This window comes from Paecilomyces variotii (genome assembly GCF_004022145.1).
Source record: "Paecilomyces variotii strain CBS 101075 chromosome Unknown C8Q69scaffold_8, whole genome shotgun sequence".
Classification (NCBI taxonomy): Eukaryota; Fungi; Ascomycota; class Eurotiomycetes; order Eurotiales; family Thermoascaceae; genus Paecilomyces; species Paecilomyces variotii.
Window position 1 is genome coordinate 431,010 of NW_021167147.1, and position 17,527 is coordinate 448,536.

The following is a 17,527-nucleotide window of genomic DNA, read 5'->3' on the forward strand; positions in this document are numbered from 1 at the left end:
TCAAATCCCTATTATTATGAGATTACGTCCCTCTATACTACGGAAATGAGTCAGCAAGCCCCTCTGTCGCCGCCGGCGGATACCAGTTTTCCTCAACCCCAGCCAGTTCCGCTTGATTCTCCGACCCGTACGACTCCGATTCATTCTGCTCTTCCTGAAATCCGCGTCCCTGGAGAGCCGCTACCGCCTCATCGATATCACCCAGTCACTTGTACACCAATTGATGCTGTAGAAGTTCGCTCACAGCTCCAGCAGCTACGGAAGGAATATCCGTCATCCACGGCCGCTCTGAAAGCACAGGAAGAGGCGGCAAAGGATGTGAAACAGAGACTGGAGGATGCCGAGAAGAAAAGGGACGAGGTGCAAAAAGCACTGGATAAAAAGATCAAGGAGAGGGACACTGAATTGAAGGTGCTTTCAAAATACCAAGAAGTGAAAGCCTCGAAGATTCCAACTTAGAGATCCTAGCTTGTCTTGAGACTTTGGAATTTCCCAATTACGAAACCTCGCAGATGACGAGAGTCCTGTTGTGGCTATGTGGGCTTAACACAGATACCTTTGTGGATTGGCTACCTATTTGGCTGAAGGCCTGGACTCTGGAGAATATGGGCACTAGTTGGCTTCTAAGATGTTCCGTGATAACACGCCTCCAGCACGTCGAACAAAGTGCGGTCTTATTTAAGCCTGCAGTGTGATAACTATGACAGGTCCGCCTTGGTCCAGTCATTTCCTTCATTACCACTTGTCTACGTGTCTAGTATCTCTACCGCTGGGAGCGAGAGCACGAGTCGCAAACTCCATCGGGTCCCTTAGAGTGTCACCATCACACTGAATACTACCCATAGGGCCAATCGCCAGCATCATTGCCACAGATTGAAAGCTCTCCGTTGGCTCGGTACGACTTTTCACTACCATGATCATTATGTTGACAACTTCTAGAGCTGGATACTGCTCCGAGACACAATATGGTGGATTTTCATTTTTGCATATATTAAATTACATTAGTCGTTATCATGCCGAATACTACACCGCATGTCGTTCAGGAAGCGTTCATCATATCAGAAACATATAAAAACGTCTATCCACTCATAATGTTCAATGCATCTTCCACATCGATCCCAGCTGGTCGTTCCTCGCGAAGTTCGAATTGTTCACAGGGAACCCAGCAGCTTTACCACAGTCGGTAGCAACTACAAACAGTCAGCATTTGAGATCACGAAGTGTTTGGTTCCTAGCAAAACTTACGTCTGAGACGTCGTCAATCAACACCTGCGTCTCATTGACGAACTTCGGGGTCAAGAGAGCTTTGGCATTGTTCAGGAGACTACTAGTGGATTTCAGGAGATCCGGGGTGATGACTGGTGCTACTTCTTCAACCAGTTCTCTCGTGTCGTTGACAAATGTGGGAGTCAACAAGTTGCTAGCACCAGTTAAGAGGCCACTGACTTGCTTGAGAACATCCGGTGTGAGTGCTGGGCCCACAGTATCAAGCAATGGTCCGGCGTTTTCAATCAAGTCTTGGGTTTCTTTAACGAACTTGGAGGTCAACAGGGCATTGGCGTTGGTCAGGATAGCGCCAACTTCACCCAGGACTTCTGGCGTCAAAACGGGAGAGACATTATCAATCAAGCCTTGTGTCTCATTCACAAATCTTGGAGTCAACAGCGAGTTGGCGTTCAGCAAGAGGCTATCGACTTCCTTGAGAACGGCTGGGGTCAACACTGGAGCCACAGTGGTGATCAAGCCCCGAGTATCTTTCACAAAATCGGGTGTCAGCAAGTCGTCGGCATTATCCAATAGGCCTGTAACCTGCTTCAAGAGGTCTGGTGTTAGCACTGTGGACGCTGTGCCGACTAGGCTCTTTGTTTCCTTGACGAAGTCTTGCGTCAGAAGATCATCTGCATTGTTCAGGACACTTTCGACCTGCTTGAAGAGATCCGGTGTGACTACTGGAGCCACGGCCCCGATTAAGCCTTGCGTTTCGTTGACGAAGCCCGGTGTCAACAAGGTATTCGCATTGTCCAGGACATCTTCAACCTTGTTGAAGAATGAAAGTGATAGAAGTGGACCAGCACCGCCGATGAGTCCCTTAGTTTCCTTAACGAACTCGGGGGTCAACAACTCATTAGCATTGTTGAGCAGGCCGTTGATTTCCTTGACACTATCGGGTGTCAACAGGTCGTTTGCATTATCCAAAACGCCTCCGACCTTGTTGAAGAACGAAGGTGACAACAACGGCCCTGCTCCGCTGATCAAGCCCTGGGTATCCTTGACGAATCCGGGTGTCAGCAGTTCGTTAGCGTTATTCAGGAGACCGTTGATTTCCTTCACACTGTCAGGTGTCAACAGGTCGTTTGCGTTATCCAAAACGCCTTCGATCTTGTTGAAGAATGAGGGTGACAGCAACGGTCCCGCTCCGCTGATCAAGTCCTTGGTATCCTTGACGAAGTCAGGTGTCAACAGCTCGTTTGCGTTGTCCAAGACCCCTCCGACCTTGTTGAAGAAGCTAGGAGTCAATAGCGGGCCTGCGCCACTGATGAGACCGCCAATGTTCTTGACATTTTCAGGCGTAAGCAGACTGTTCGCATTGGTAACCAGACCGCCAACCTCCTTCAGCAGCTGAGGAGTTAGCACTGGTGCCACGGCTCCAATCACTTGTTGCGTATCTTTAACAAAATCCTGTGTCAAGAGGGAGTTTGCGTTACGCAAGAGACCAGTGACCTCGTTGATCAAATCAGGCGTCAACAAGGTAGATGCAGTGTTTATTAGAGATTTTGTCTGGTCTGTGGTCTTGTCATCGAGTAGATAGGCGATGTGGTGGAAGAAAGACTCGATGTCCTGTAACAAGGTCGGCGACAGGAGGCCGCTAATACCTTGCAGGAAGTTGGCGATGTCTGTAAGAGGGTTACTAGAGGTGCCGGGCGGGAATAAGATGGATGATACACTCGGTGGCGGACTCTGAGTTGACGAGGGCTCCTGCGAGGATGTGGCAGCTGGCTGGGAGTTGCTCCCAGGCGCCTCAGTTGGCACTGCCAGTGGAGTTCCCTGCGTACTGAATGGGACCGTGAAGGCTGCATTTGCCGGACTGTTACTTGACTCGACCGGTGAAGCTGCCGGTGCAACCGCTATGGGAGTATGCTTGGCCTCCCATGTTTGAGCTGCTGGTGCAAGTGACGTTGAAGTCTGCTGCTGATCCTGTCCAGCACTCAGCGCTGGTATAATTGCCGGTCCATTGTTTTCAGACGACAATGGACTCGATTGAGCTGGAGTCTGGATCACAGATGAGGAACCCGCTGGGCTCGCAATGGATGAGCCATTGAAAAGAAGAACGGGGAGCAGCGTTGAAGTACGCATCTTGACGGCTGCCAAAATTCTCTGCCAAAGAAACAAGGGCCAGCAGGCAGACGACACGCTGGGGCGGGCGTAATCTGGAGAGTTCAATTACGCGCTTTATATCCCATATCTACTTTCCCCAGATCGCCACATTCACCTTCTCTTCACGAAATAGATCGATTCCTGGGGAAGACCCGCTCACGAGGGCTCGTATTTCATTTTCCTACAAAATCACTGGCAATTGGATGGTTCCAGCCCTTGACGGAGCTTTTGCCCGGATATGAACAACTCGGTGAGCGCCGCATCGGACGATGGCGAAGCTATCTGGCCCGGCTCTGGAATTCGGTTTACTTGGACCCCTGCTTAGTATAGCATCGAAACCTTAGAAGGAAGTTGGAGATTAATTTGAGCTTATTCCTACGCCGCTAAAACACCCACTCAGACCTCTCGAGCTCAATTTCACGAATTAGAATCCGTAGGACAATATTACGACCTGCAATTTCTTCCATGGTCTAAGTGGGTTACCCAGGGCCCGGGGCATGATTGATCAGCACTGAAAAGGCTTTCTCTCGTACCGTAGCAATTCCTTAGAGGTGCTGGTCGTCAGTCTATAATTCAGGTACCATGCTTAATTCCGTCATTGTCTTGCAGATCTCCACGAGAAGAGCGGTTCTCATAGGTCCCAAGTTCAGTGATATTCAGTTGCAAGACCCAGTTTAGTCTCGGTGCCTGAGCCGGTTCGTTGCTTAGCGCATGAAACGGTTTGCGGGGAATCGGTTCCCCATTAAACTCACGAGGGATGCTAGACTAACCTGACAAGTGTTCTCTCTCCTGTTGAGACGAGCACGGCTGATGAAGTTGCAGGCTTCCGAAAAGCTAGGTAGTTCTTTGTTGGGAAGTTAGGATACCTGTATTTCATAATGATGCAGCTATCCGAGCGCAAGCACGCGACTTAAGTCTAGTCTTTTCCAAGTCACGATAAATAGTTAACATTGCGCCGTGAAAACGAAGAGATTTCGTCTTTGCCCTAGCTTTAGAGTAACTAGTTAACTTATATAGACTTGGTTAGTAATTTTCAGCTGCGATTAGTTATCTCTCGCCTTTTCGGCGCCAGCGTTCGTCTTGACTCATGGAAAGAGCAGAAATAGCATTCAAATCTGGATGGCGCGGGTCTCAAGGTATTTATAAGTATTTGCTTATCCGACACATTTTCTTCGTCAGAATGCTGTGGTCTAGTTATACCATTGTGTGTCAGATCGCGGATCCTCTGATTCACCCATTATTGAAGTTGTAACTATTGGTTGAGTTGGCTTCTCTGGCACATCTGAACCGATATAAGACACCGGCGTCAAACACTTTCTCTCAACATCGCTGATGATTAAGCTGCTTTTTTTTCTTTTTTTCTCTTCTTTTTTTTTTTTTTTTTTTTTTTTTTTTTTTTTTTTTTCTTTGAAAAGAGTTTCGATGGCGGTATTTTGTCCAAAACTGAAACAAACGCCCCTTAGCTGTGTTTATACAAGAAAATATGTGATGGTGTTAATATATGTCTGCTTGGAAGACACCGGTGAAGTATAGGGCACCAGGCATATCTTTTAGCATTATTACGCTAGCCACTGCTCAGAATCAGATGCAATGTCCACCTATATCAATGCCTGATCTATCCCTTCAGTAGGGGCCTTTGTAAGGCGGCTAAAAGACAACCCTTTAGTTTAACGGATCGATGGGAGCAGAAGGGCAGTTCATCGAGCTAACGACCAACTCAAACAAGGCTGTGATTAATTTGCCTTTTAATTATGTATTAGGCAAGACAGACAGATATCCTCTGCTAATATTAGAGCCATGCCTTCCGTTATTTAAACACCGTGGCTTCCGTTGAGCTGGTGAAGGATGCGAGGAGGTTCATAATCACTAAGTCTAAGGTTACTAGACATCCACGTATTCAGTGAATGATGGAATTTCCATGTGGGCTTTTCAGTGCCAAAATCTTTTGTCGTGATCAAATTAAAACAGGGGAGGTGACTCTGGAGAACATAGACAGTTCATAACAGTCATAAAATATCATATATCCCTATGAGATTTGCAGGACGTACAGTTCATCTGGAAGTGGTTGTCCCTCAACGTCCTCAAGAAGTGATGAGTATGGCTCTGATAATAGCACTACTGTGGCAGCTATTATATGGTATTCTCATCTTTCGTTATTGTAGTAATGTGTCGTGGGCAAAAGTGCCAATAAGAATCAAATCGGAATAGTCTATAGGAGAGAAGTATTTTGCATTTATATATATATATATCAGTAATACGCAGTTCTCTAGTCCGTAGGTCCTTCACAGTTGTCATTATTATAACTTCTTGAAAATAAAATCATAACACTAACACACCAGTATAATAAAAAAATGGATACAAGACAGCACACATCCTCAGCGTCTTCTTCTAAAGAGGTAAAGGATACTACAATGCTACAAACCCCCAGCTTATGCGCATAGCGGGAAGCGTTTTGCTACCTTTGGTATATTGGGCAATATTTCCTCACACCAACCCCTCCAGGGCTCAAACAGAGACGAGGGGGTGCAATCACTACAGTAGCTGTGAGCTCCTGATAACCAGTGCGCCGCCTAGGTTCCTCTGTGGGAGATGAAAGGTTGCTTTGGTCAATGTAGGGCTAAAGCCTTCCGTTTTGGGAGGTCAGGACTCGTTGCTGCTTCTCTAAAGAAGATATGGCCACCATTGCTATGTCTACAAATGCGAATTCTTGAAGATTCGATGTTCAGTGATGAAATCCTTTGCTATGGTATGTACATACTACTAAACTCTTCGAGATTACTTGAGTAAAAGGGACTATATCTACATACAAAAACCCATACGTATCTGTGTATATTGATCATAATTCCTTCGAACAGAAGAATGATAAGCAAGTTTTATTCTATTATTCTAAATGATATACGTAAGTCTCGTGTCAAGGGCAGTAGATATTGCTCGTCATCAGTACTCTACTGTCATCAGTACTCGCCAATATAAGCAAGTTTCAGCGAACAATGCCATTGTTACAGATAGCCACTGCAAGTTTATATCAGTGGGTGACACAAAATCACGCTTGATGCATGCACGGGACAGGAAGAGAGGAACCCCTTCTTTCCATGTCTCGAGATCGATCACAAGCATATACGTCAGCGCGTGGCGAGTAAGATTGAAGAACTAGACAGTAGATCAAGTATCAGATTCTGATACAACTTGGATCTTACTGGCGATGGAGTTGTTTTTCCCTGACTTTCAGGGGGTTCATAATGTGTCTTCCAATGTATCTTCTTGATGGTGGGACTGTCAAGATACGAATTCTTTTTCCGACATCATGCGGCGTAGCTACTAGATAACTAGATCGACAGATACTGTACTACAGAAGTACCTTATGCATGAGCGAAGAAACTCTATGTCCTCAGGGGGGCTAGTTTAAAAGAGCCAGATAAAAGTACTAACTAGCTAATTAACTCGACGGATGTCTGCGACGCGCGTATAATATAGGATGAGCCTTGTGATATATTGTTGGTGGACCATACTTGGGGCAAGGGGAAATCGAGTGAGACTATCTGGAAGCGAGGACGATTATCTCGTTGTTATTGGTGGGGGTAGAAGAGGATAGAACGAATAAAGAAATAAAGAAGCGATCTGGATCTTGACTGGACGGATATCTGGAACACGAGCCTATTCTTTTGACATCTCACCTTGAGATGGCGAGAAGTCTCTTCCGGTCAAGGATTGGTCATTGTTGCTGTCAACGGTCTCGGGAGCAACCGCTGGTTCCTCCGCAGGAAAGGCGAACCATAAGCCAGAAGTCGCTATCAACACAGACAGTTGGGGTATTAGAGGAGCGGAGAATGGGTCAAATCCGTGGTTCTCAACAGGGTCCGACAACGGCGGCGTAATGATAATACTCGGTTGGGGCAACATGGATGGGATGGCAGTTGATCACAGGGAACGTGCTTCTCTCATACGCATCGCGCAGTACTTTTTATTTTCCTCTTTTACCAGTAGCGACATATGATCTCGTCATATCCACCTGTCAAGTGAATACCTATAGTTCACACCAGTGGGAAAGCCGGGAAGCGTTTCATCTGAAACAGACACACGCAGGGCAATGTGCATAACGCTCCTAACTCCCGATTCCATCCATGATCTAACTATCTGATCTGGTTAGTTAGTTAACCGAGAATTTACTGTATGACTCAGAGATAACCCGCTCGTTTAATCCCGCTACAGACGCCAGTGTTTCTCTTCCTGCGCCTGCGAGAGCGTTGGATGGCGTTCAAGATCCGCAAGCGACTTATCGCAGCCGCGCTCTGACTCACTCGTCGCGTCTCTCCAGCGGGTGGTGGGAGATGCGGCACGACTTGCTCGAAAGACCGGGGGCCTAGACAGAGGACAATACCGGTTTTGAACATTGCTGCATATCCGATCGACAGATTCGTCCTCGTACAGTCCCGTATGATTCTTACGCTCTTCGAGATCGGCGGACAGTGCAGCTGAATCGACATCATTCTGCATAGAGATAGATCCCGTTGTGCGGCACCGCCACCATGCTCAGATGCTAACAAGAAAGGATTTTTTTGTTAGCATTATTCTTAGAAACTTACCAGGCATTAACATAATATGCTAATATATGAACTTGAGTAACTTATCACGATCTGGTTGTGTGGCAACGTGGCGCACGTTCGTGGCGCAGTACTTGCATAATCGACGTTCTCAGCTCGTTTGGGCATAAGAATATCAAGTTGAGTGTGGTATGGTACTAGTTAATATACCTAATACAGTTCAAGTTATGGTACTCTACTCCGTATACACGTCTCAATACAGTCCAATCTTACCTTACCTAACTATCTTATCAGAACTCTGCATACATGACAGTCTGTATACTCAATTCATAATTCCATCCAGGGGCTACAACAGAAACAGGGGGTATCACAGGATCTCCCTATGATTCTGACAGCGACCCCGGAAGTTCAAGCATGGTCTTCTCTTCGGAAGCCGACGATGCAACGTTCCATGAACCTATCCAAGAGTCTTCCTGTCGATCATACACGGTGATTCCGACCGTAGCCGGCAGCGACGAACAATGATCATTATTTTTTTTCCTTCCAGCCGCGACAAAAATGATGATATTGCGCCCCGTGGGAGCAATATCCATCATGGATAGGATAGGACTGATCTCCGTACCGGCGCTTGCTGCGACGGTCCCGTCTTCATCTGGATCCATCATCCATGTGACCTGTTTCCTGCTACCCGAAGATGCCCACATAGACCTGACTGGCATTCCAGTGGTGCCCAAGATCAGCTTGACAATGACGATGGGAGGAAATGATGTTGTCTAAAATGGGTTACGTTGGTGCGAGAAAGAGATAGTAGTAAGATCGATCAAGGTCGATCACTTGTAAGTATGGAGTGCTGAAAGAGCCCGACAAGACGGTACATACTGCACTCCGCACAGCTGACGACGAGTTTCGGGTCTGTGTAATAATAATAATAATGAAAGGCTGCCAAGATCGGAACGTCCGTCCATAACGACTTCATGTGGAAGTAGTATCTCTGCGCTCTCCAACGACCGTATTATTACAAGCGCCGGAAGTGGTGGCGCTTTGTTCCAGAAACTCTGGAGATGACCGTCGCCGAGGGGCAGCCCAATCGGTGATCATAGCAGGGATATCTGCTGAAGTACAAATGCCGGACTGTTTTCTCCTCCACGAATCCGATTTCAGAAGTGCTCCAAGACCACAAGGTGCCCCACGATGCTCGACCCTCATCAGCTGAGGCCCTCGACAGGGACTCGATAGGTCGCGCACGATGCTAACCGTGGGATCATTGTCAAGGCGAACAGAGTTCGACAAAGCAAATAATGGTTCTGGCTTGCTCCAGCAATATAGTTGTTAATATTGTTGACCATTGCTGCGCAACTGGTCCGTCTCCACTGGACATATTAGTGTACCATAGAATTGTCGCTGAAGGCGTTTCGAACCGAGCGTAGGCTATGCTGTCCCTCAGCATTATGTGGTGGTAACCACGCAGCGTTCAACAGATTTCCATGGTTGAAATCGAAGATCATGGATGGCATCAAATGGACGGCAAGCCGGTCAGGATACAGTAAGACGGCTGCGAGAGACAGTGCTTCGTGAAATATGGTCAAAGCTCTCATCGTTCAGAATTTGAAGGTTGCCATGGCCAGTGCGATCCATTGTGGCCTTAGCTCCGCGTCCGTGGGCGTGCTGGACCTAGAGTAGCAATAACCACTAGGTAGTTATACCAATTGTTGAGCACTGCGAGCGGTAAGAGATTAGCAAGGTTCGGGGAAGACCGTAGTGCTGCTTCCGCCATGTCTGTCCGGTACGGATGGGCGGCAAAGCGGAACACAACCCATGGATCACATCTCATCGATCCTATCTGGACCCTTTTTTTCTGGTCAGGACTCAGAAATGATGTCTTACCACTGCGAACTTTTCCCGGACAGGCAATCGCGCAAAGCGCCCTTCTTTAACCTTCAACTGGAGGGACCTTATCCATGGCAAAGTCTAGGTCTTTCAGTCTGGACAAGAGTAGTAGTGTACTATCTAGTATCTACTGCGACTACCACTACTACTACTATCCGCAGACGATCTTATTCTCGTTCTTTTTCCGAATCGAGCCACCATCGGCAACACAGTAATCCGATCAACCTCCACAGCGGCGCGTCGAACCGGATGCATAGACAGTATCTCTGTGTATTTCTCGCTTATCCGCTTTCTTATGTCAGAATCTTGAAGACGGTCTATATTCTCTTTTGCACGATAGCGTTACCATCGCATCTATACGCTCGAAACGCATCCGTGTGGCGCTAGTGATAGAAACTATGCATGAAGACGATGCGAGGGCTGTCCACAACCACAAGTGGTTCTTTGAAGTATGGTAGGTAGGCATCTTGATCCACAACCGGTTTGTGTTAAAGATGCAGAGCAAGGGCGCATGGTATAGAGAGTAGTAGAAGGTATTCGGTTTAAGCACGGTACAGAAACAACCTTGGATGTGTATGGATGCCCCGTAGCGGGTGGATCTTGGGGCTTAGCTCACTAGGCCCTGTTTCTGCAGCGCTGGGGATCTGGGTCTCTGTAAGTTACTCTTAAGTTCTTGGAGTAATAACTAATTATTCTTTCTTCTTGGTTGCAACGCCAGGCCGTAGTCACTACCATAACTGAGAGCGAACAAGGGCTCGATGAGACCCTGGGCGTGTATCATTTAGGTACGGTTCTGGCGCACTGCGTATAATTAAGCATCAAACAATACGGCGCGAAATAAAGATTCTAATAGCATTACCTATTCAGGAGCATACTTATGTATCATTATTACTCCAGTACCGCCGCCCGGTAGCGGGCCTCAGCCAACATGTCCTACCCAACGAGTTTTACAGGCCAAGCAGACTGTGGGATGACCCATCGCCCTGTTTCAACCTCAGCGTTTCTACGAGTCGGCATGCGTTCATACGCGCCCATCGTTATAGAGTTTCTGGGAGATGCATTTCGCGCTCCGGACAGGGTCTAGAGTGTAGATAGGATTCTTCAGGAGACAGCTGGGCTTGTCATCCGGGGCGCCAACGGGGCAAAAAAGCGTTGTCCATTATTTCTTTTCTGACTGAGCAGAGGCGGATGGCGAGATTATTTTTTTTTTTTCCTACAGTAGTAGTAACGATGATCCGTACTGGTACCGTATGATCGGTACACCGTAAGTATGCCGGCGTACAGTCATCGGCGTCGCCATCCACCACCCTCTTGCATGCGACCATCTGCAGCCAATCCGTAGCCGACCGGGAAGAGAGAAACAAGGGCACAATGGAAGTGCAGGCGGAAGAAGAAGAAAAAAAAAAAGAAAGAAAAAAAAAAACAGATCGAGTACTCTAAAGGCCCGCTTCTCCATATGGGCAGTGCGCTCGCCCCCGATGGGCTCAGTGTACGGGATCCCCGAAGGTGCCGTTGATATAACTAACCAGCCTTTCCCCGCCAACCTCCCTGTTGCCTCTTCTGGTCACTCTCGCCCACCATCCTACCCTCCTCTTTTCGCTTTCTCTCCTTTATTTTTTCTTTCTATTTTCCGCGCGTTCGCCCACACCACAGCCTAGCTTCGCCCGTCTCCTCGTCCCAATATAATAGTCTCTCCATTCCCTTTTTCGCCTAGTAAGACGGAACACCCGACTGGCTCTACCGTTCTATACCACTTCCGTCTACAACCGGCGCTGGACCATATCTTTCAAGTATATACAAGGAGCAAATACCCTGGACTAAAAAGAAAGGACTTCTGGACGTCAATCAACTCGTGTGGGCGAATGTCGCCTTTATGAATTATTTTTTCTTCACGACCTTTTCCACTATATACTCATTACGAACGATCAGATACCATACCATACCCTTGAGTCGTGCGCACTGAACAACGTTCTTTGCGCGCGGTCAGAATGCCAACAGTCTTGCTACCTGCATCGGCTGCTGCTTTTGCGCCGCGGTCGTCCCCAAATGTGGTGTTGAACAAGGTGGAACCGTGGCTCACGGCGACGCTGAAGAGAGTGAATCGAGTTAAGCGACCTCTCAACAACGTCAACCAGCATACCAGATGTTTGACGGAGACCCTATCGTCACCTAACGCGATCTGGACCCTATGTTCCATCATGTTTCCCAAGGCCCCCGATGCTGAGCTCCGGAAGGATGACAACCCTCTCGTGGAGGCCCTGTTCAATTACCAGATGGTCCACATAGAAGCATACGTCGTACATGTTGACATGGTCTCGCAGAACGAAGTGGCCTTCAAGTTGACCCCGGAGACTATCGAAGCCTTGGTCGAGTTCCACAAGGATGTTTACTCGGTCGACACCGCGGCCAGCACCTGGAATTGGTCGGAGAAGGACGCTCAACTGAAGAAGCTACAAGAAGAATTCGTCCAGGCTGCCAACAAGTTCGTCTACCGCACTAACGTACAGGCGCTCGAAGGGCTGGAGGAGGATGGCGCTGGTGAGCTGCTTTGCGGTCGAGGTGAGGAGGCCAAGGCGGCTATTGCGAGCCTCTTTGTCCCGTTGCTGCCTCCCCCTCCAAGGGTGGTGGATTTCCTTCGTCCCGTTCCTCTCTTGCCCAGCTCGACTCTCCCCGATGCATGGTGGCATAGCCAAATGGAACAGCCAGCCCCCATTGAGCCCTGGAAAGTGATCCCGTCCAGCCCGAGCCCGGCGTCCAGTGGTGATTCGAACCCTAACATGTGGTCCGGTCTGTCGATGAGCGACATGCAGTTACCATCGCCTGCCCCTTCCTACAGTCAACCATATACGACTTCTCCTTACTCTACTTCGGAGTATTATTGCGCACCCACTACTGCTGCTCTTACCGCTCTTCCCCTGCCGAGCATGCTCGTGCAGCCGTGCAGTACCGCAGCAGGTATGGCTGGCTTCGGTTGGACAGACCGCTATCAAGACTTCGCTCTACCCTATGGGACAACCATGTGATCTACCTCTCGATCATTCCTGAGAGGGCACTCTCTTCAGATGAGAGCGACCACCTTAACGGCACTACCTGGCCCTGTAGAACAGATTGCTCTCCACTACGACACAGGCGACACGCATGCAGGCATCAGCACACACGGCATTATTGACGGCGTTATCATTGATCGATTCAGCGAAACCGTGATACTCCATCTCGTCTTTGCTCTCATCCATCTACATAACATAATCCTCAGTCTACTCGGACGTTTGGCTATCTGGCTTATTTCTCATTTTTTGTTTGTTCAGCAAGCGTTGCTTTTTGTGTCATCGTTTTTTGTTTTTGTTTTTTTGCATCAAGAACCGGCGGGTCGGCTATCTGATTTGAACTGAAGTCCCTTGGCGGATATTTTCCTATTAACTCCCACATTTTATGTCATCAAGACTTGGTATGCCTCGCGGCTCGGATATGATATGGGTGCAGAGTGCTGGGACGTTTATTCTTCTACTTTCTGCTGTCGCTGTTCGCTAGGTTTGACCAGGAGGGAGACCCTCTGAGGCAGCCGGCCGGCTAGAACGACCGGTGGCTGCAGAGACACTCTCCCTCCTTACCCCCTTTCGAACTGGCTCTCACTTCCGGTACTGCGTGCTGGACTGGCAATCAACTATTGATGGGTGAGATGTCGACATGCGACAGCAGTGGCTCCGTCGTGCTACATCGGGAATGTAGTCGACGTGGTGCCATCTGTCGCGGCCTTGTTGAGGATGCAGAGTTGAACAGTTTGTTGTACGTTTCCTCCGGCTCGATCTCTGCCTGTGGCGGAATAGTATCGAGGCAAGGAGTGGAGTGGAGGATATCTAGATCCGCGATCTATCTCTACAATTCCTCCTTCGAGTGAGGCAGACGAATCGACAACTGAACAGCCTGCCTCTCCTCATCTGCTTGGCGCGCGACTCTTTAGGTTCATCACCTATTCCCTGGGCTGGCTTCTGTTTACCCCTGGGGAAGCTCGTTCTTCAGCCCATCCATTGCGTGGGCAGGGTTGAAAGAACGAGAATCAGATGCTGGTTTTTCCGTTTCAGTTTGTGCGATGGGTTTGAAGCTGGGCTTCTAGTCGTCTACGTACGCGTCCCTTATGCTTTTCTTCTTTTTGTTCAGCTGCTGTATGTAGTCTGATATTTTCTAATTTGGAAAAATGACAAACCAAATTGAGAGTAACTTAGTTTATAATAAACCGGATAGACTTGAATATTTCGTCAGAATGCTGCTGGTTGCGCCGGTACTTTCGGCTGGCTGGGGAGTTGGCGCATCCGAGAGCGGGAGGATGGATGACGTCGACACGCCAAGAGGGAAACAAGATGAGAGAAAAGTATTCGGGCAAGTCATGGACGATCCAGGCATGGCTGGCACTGGCTTTTCTCTTCTCCTCTGATGTATTCGTAGTTCTTAGCTGCATCATATTCCTTCACATCCTGGGTTACCCTCCGGTTTAGGGTTCCTGGATCCCCTTCCTGTCGGTTTTTGCCGGTACATATACCTCTACCGTGTGCCAATTGCGACCAAAGTCATTGTTCGTGCATCAGTCAATCCGAACCTGTATCACCATCCATCTATGAGCGGGTTTTATTTCCAGAAATCAGTTGGAAATATTCTCAGCTAATTCTTAATTTACTGTCGTACTCTTATTTATCTACTATACCTTTTTCTGTCGTTGTTCGCTGATTGCCTGTGGCTTCGGTTGCGAACCCGTATGACTCCGGCCAGTTATTAAGCCAGCCAAGTCTTCTCTTTTTGCTTACCATATTTCTCATCAACAACATCTTGCGACAGAGACGCCATTGTCGTGGAGAGAAAAAGAGGGGGGGCGGGCAACATAATTTCCTAATAAGAGAAGACCGAGAAGGAGGAAGACCGGTCACAAATGGCAGCCCTTCACCAAGCGCTCCAAGCCCTGGCACCTACGTCTTGGGAAGATGTCCCACACTCAGAGAACTCCCTCCGACAGTATATGCAAGAGCTCTTCAAGAGTTCTCGATTGATTATCGAGTCCGTTCCGGAGCCTCCTCCTGCACCTTCGAATAACAGCAATGCGAGCTCCAGCTCGTCGCTGGGTTCCTCTTCAGCCAGGATTTCGAACTCTGCGGCCCGCAGCGGGACCAGTGATCCGCAGTTCCTATCGTTGCAGAAAGAGTGGGGAAAGCCCATCAGAGTGAATAATCCAAAGGATAATCCGTTGGATATTGGGGTATACAAGCTGAATGGCAAAGATGGGAAAGGAGCCTGGTTTGCTCGGCGCAGTGTCCATGAAGGTCTGCCGTTCTCCAGGTGGGAGGCGAAGATGCAGCACGAGATTGAAGAGACGTTGCGGATACGACAAGAGGAGCGGGAGAAGGGACAGGCGCCTCATTTCAGTATACGGGGTATCGGTGGGGACAAAAGAATGGAGTATATGGAAGTGAAGGATGCAGACAATGGGACCTTGCTAGGCCGCCTTCAGGTGTATTGCTTATCTGCCCAGTTTCCCGGTCCAACAACAGCTCGTGACTTTGTTATTTTGATTATTACAACGGAGAATGGGCTAGAGGTAGCCGGATCTGAGCGTCCACCGCGCAGCTTCATGGTCATATCGAAACCGTGCGATCACCCCGGTTTTCCCCCGCGAGATGGCTACGTCAGAGGTCAATACGAATCTGTCGAGCTGATCAGAGAGGTTCGTTCGAAAACGAGCTCCCCTCCGTCGAGTCCTTCTGCACATCCGACGCAAAACATACCGCTCCGCTCTAAGAACAAGAGTGAACTCGATGTCACAAGCCGTGATGTCCCTGACGATCTCACACAAGAAACTGGCAGTAAACGAGGTAAAACGGAGTCCGCTGTGAAAGATGCACGGAAATCTACCTCTACGGGCTCCAGCACGAAAGGAGGTTCTGATTGGGAAGACGGGGAAGTGTATTCCAACACGGTTGAGTGGATCATGGTTACCAGGAGCGATCCTGGCGGGAACGTACCTCGATGGATGGTCGAAAAGAACACCCCAAAGAGTATTGTCGCGGATGCCGCCAAGTTCGTCAACTGGCTCTGCAAGGACGATCATATTTCACGGGAACCAGGTCAAGGTTCAGCTCAAGAAGATCGGAGAGGTTTCTCGAGCAATGCCCAGCCGTCATCAGCTACCGGGATTGACGCCGAAGACAAGGAGCCGACAAGCACCACCAACGCTCAGTCCTACGGGGGTGCCAATGGAGAAGGGGACTCAGGCAACAATCAGCAAGGCGGCCTCATGGCAAGTGTTGGCAATATGATCAATTCGGGATTGGAAATGTACGCACCGCGGGCCGTTTTCAACTACATCCCGGGTCACTCCTCTCAACCCTCTCAGAGTACTGCCCGGGATGACACGACGCCTGAAGAAGGTAGAGAAGAAGGTAGAGAAGAAAATAGAGAAGAAAATAGAGAAGAAAATAGAGACGACTCTTCTATAGCTAGCGACGATACCTTCGCTAGCGCTGAATCTCACTGTGCAGACTCTACCGTTGATGAAAGCCCGGCAGCCAAAGCCCCTCCTTCTGAGCAATCATCCGCCAATGCTATCCCTGCCACGCCCACCGGCGGGGACAAACTCAGCGATACCCTGTCCATAACCAGCACGAAGAGAAAGCTTACGTCTCGAGAGAAGAAGCTTGCCAAGCTGGACTCCCGCAAGCAGGAGCTTGAAGGCAGGCTAGCAGAGATACGCTCCGAAATTGCCACCCTTGGTCTACCTTCCAAAGGCAAAGACGACGAGGGCAACACAAATGGACAGTCGAACATCAGCAGTCGGGTCCATGCCGACGAGGCCAGCACGGCATCCATTGGAATCAAACCCAGCCCAGAGACGCTAGAGGCTCATAAGAGAGCTTCTGTGCTAGCCCGTGAAGAAGCGAAAGTCCTCAAACAGCTGCGCAAAATCGAATCGCAGGAAGTCAAAGTCGCAGAGAAAGTCGAGGCCCACAAGCGGAAGGCTCAAGGCCACTCGGAGGTCGAAGACCTGCGACACGAAGTACGAAAGCTGAAGAAGGAAGTGGGCGACCTCCGAAGCGAAAGGCAGAAATGGATAGAACTTATTGGAAGACTTCAAATGGAGAATTCGAGGCTTGCAGCCGAGCAGGACAAGAGATATTCGCGCAAGACAGGCTACGGAACTGAGTAGTAAACTGTCTACTACCAGAACCTTTCATTGCATTGCATTGATTATTCACGATTTATGATCACTATCTATCGACGGATATTACAGGGCTTTCTTATTTAGTTATTTTTTCTTCAGGACTATACTACAGATTCCTCATGTCTTGCATTCAACAGTATTGATATTCGACAGATCATTTTCATTTTCATTATTTAGGATTATGGGTTCTATCTATTCCGACGCGCAGGATAAACGGGTATGATACATGCACGCATTATTATTCCCCTCTTGTATTATATTCCCTCTGGATATATCAGACAAGATTTACATTCCCATGTGCAGGCTATCAGGTATTGAAAAGGGCATGTGTTTGAGCAGGACTTTTATATTTCCGGATTTAAAAAATCGTTTACGGAGTAGGGCTAGCCATGCAATATTGTTCTTTATCCAGATATAGTTTCTCTTTCGATTCATGGACCATGAGCTATAAATCTGGCTATCACCACGTAAGATAATTCCATCGTCCCGACATGCACCTCCCCAGGCGTAGTCCCGCAGTGTG

General features: G+C 48.6%; 5 protein-coding genes across 5 annotated transcripts; 3 read left to right on the forward strand and 2 right to left on the reverse strand.

The window, feature by feature from the left end:
• Positions 1-45: 45 nt before the first annotated feature.
• On the forward strand, positions 46-459 carry C8Q69DRAFT_508333 (hypothetical protein; the record flags this gene model as incomplete). Its single annotated transcript, XM_028632960.1, has 1 exon — positions 46-459. One exon carries the CDS (start codon positions 46-48, stop codon positions 457-459), a length of 414 nt encoding a protein of 137 aa, XP_028483621.1.
• A 484-nt stretch (positions 460-943) lies between these two features.
• C8Q69DRAFT_311553 (hypothetical protein) lies at positions 944-3,651 on the reverse strand. The gene is made up of 2 exons (XM_028627260.1): positions 1,246-3,651; positions 944-1,190 (listed from the first exon to the last, which is right to left on the reverse strand). The coding sequence occupies exons 1-2, from the start codon at positions 3,352-3,354 to the stop codon at positions 1,152-1,154; spliced, it is 2,148 nt and encodes a 715-aa protein (XP_028483622.1). The 5' UTR covers positions 3,355-3,651; the 3' UTR covers positions 944-1,151.
• Positions 3,652-9,006: 5,355 nt separating this feature from the next.
• C8Q69DRAFT_311651 (hypothetical protein) lies at positions 9,007-9,624 on the reverse strand. Its single transcript, XM_028627261.1, has 2 exons — positions 9,335-9,624; positions 9,007-9,286 (listed from the first exon to the last, which is right to left on the reverse strand). Exons 1-2 carry the CDS (start codon positions 9,509-9,511, stop codon positions 9,122-9,124), a joined length of 342 nt encoding a protein of 113 aa, XP_028483623.1. The 5' UTR covers positions 9,512-9,624; the 3' UTR covers positions 9,007-9,121.
• A 1,901-nt stretch (positions 9,625-11,525) lies between these two features.
• On the forward strand, positions 11,526-13,148 carry C8Q69DRAFT_311691 (hypothetical protein). The gene has a single exon (XM_028627264.1). The coding sequence runs from the start codon at positions 11,792-11,794 to the stop codon at positions 12,824-12,826; it is 1,035 nt and encodes a 344-aa protein (XP_028483624.1). The 5' UTR covers positions 11,526-11,791; the 3' UTR covers positions 12,827-13,148.
• Positions 13,149-14,237: 1,089 nt separating this feature from the next.
• Positions 14,238-17,399, forward strand: C8Q69DRAFT_472206 (hypothetical protein). Its single transcript, XM_028630966.1, has one exon. It carries the CDS (start codon positions 14,722-14,724, stop codon positions 16,987-16,989), a length of 2,268 nt encoding a protein of 755 aa, XP_028483625.1. The 5' UTR covers positions 14,238-14,721; the 3' UTR covers positions 16,990-17,399.
• The last annotated feature ends 128 nt before the right edge of the window (positions 17,400-17,527 follow it).

What these genes read in the sequence shown, in the direction of transcription:
- C8Q69DRAFT_311691 (XM_028627264.1), top strand. Translation starts at nt 11,792, where the DNA reads ATGCCAACAGTCTTGCTACCTGCATCGGCTGCTGCTTTTGCGCCGCGG.
- C8Q69DRAFT_311651 (XM_028627261.1), bottom strand. Translation starts at nt 9,511, where the DNA reads ATGAGAGCTTTGACCATATTTCACGAAGCACTGTCTCTCGCAGCCGTC. An exon ending in GACAGCATAGCCTACGCTCG is followed by an intron (nt 9,287 to 9,334) that starts GTTCGAAACGCC and finishes TAATATGTCCAG; the next exon opens with TGGAGACGGACCAGTTGCGC.
- C8Q69DRAFT_472206 (XM_028630966.1), top strand. Translation starts at nt 14,722, where the DNA reads ATGGCAGCCCTTCACCAAGCGCTCCAAGCCCTGGCACCTACGTCTTGG.
- C8Q69DRAFT_311553 (XM_028627260.1), bottom strand. Translation starts at nt 3,354, where the DNA reads ATGCGTACTTCAACGCTGCTCCCCGTTCTTCTTTTCAATGGCTCATCC. An exon ending in TGATTGACGACGTCTCAGAC is followed by an intron (nt 1,191 to 1,245) that starts GTAAGTTTTGCT and finishes GACTGTTTGTAG; the next exon opens with TTGCTACCGACTGTGGTAAA.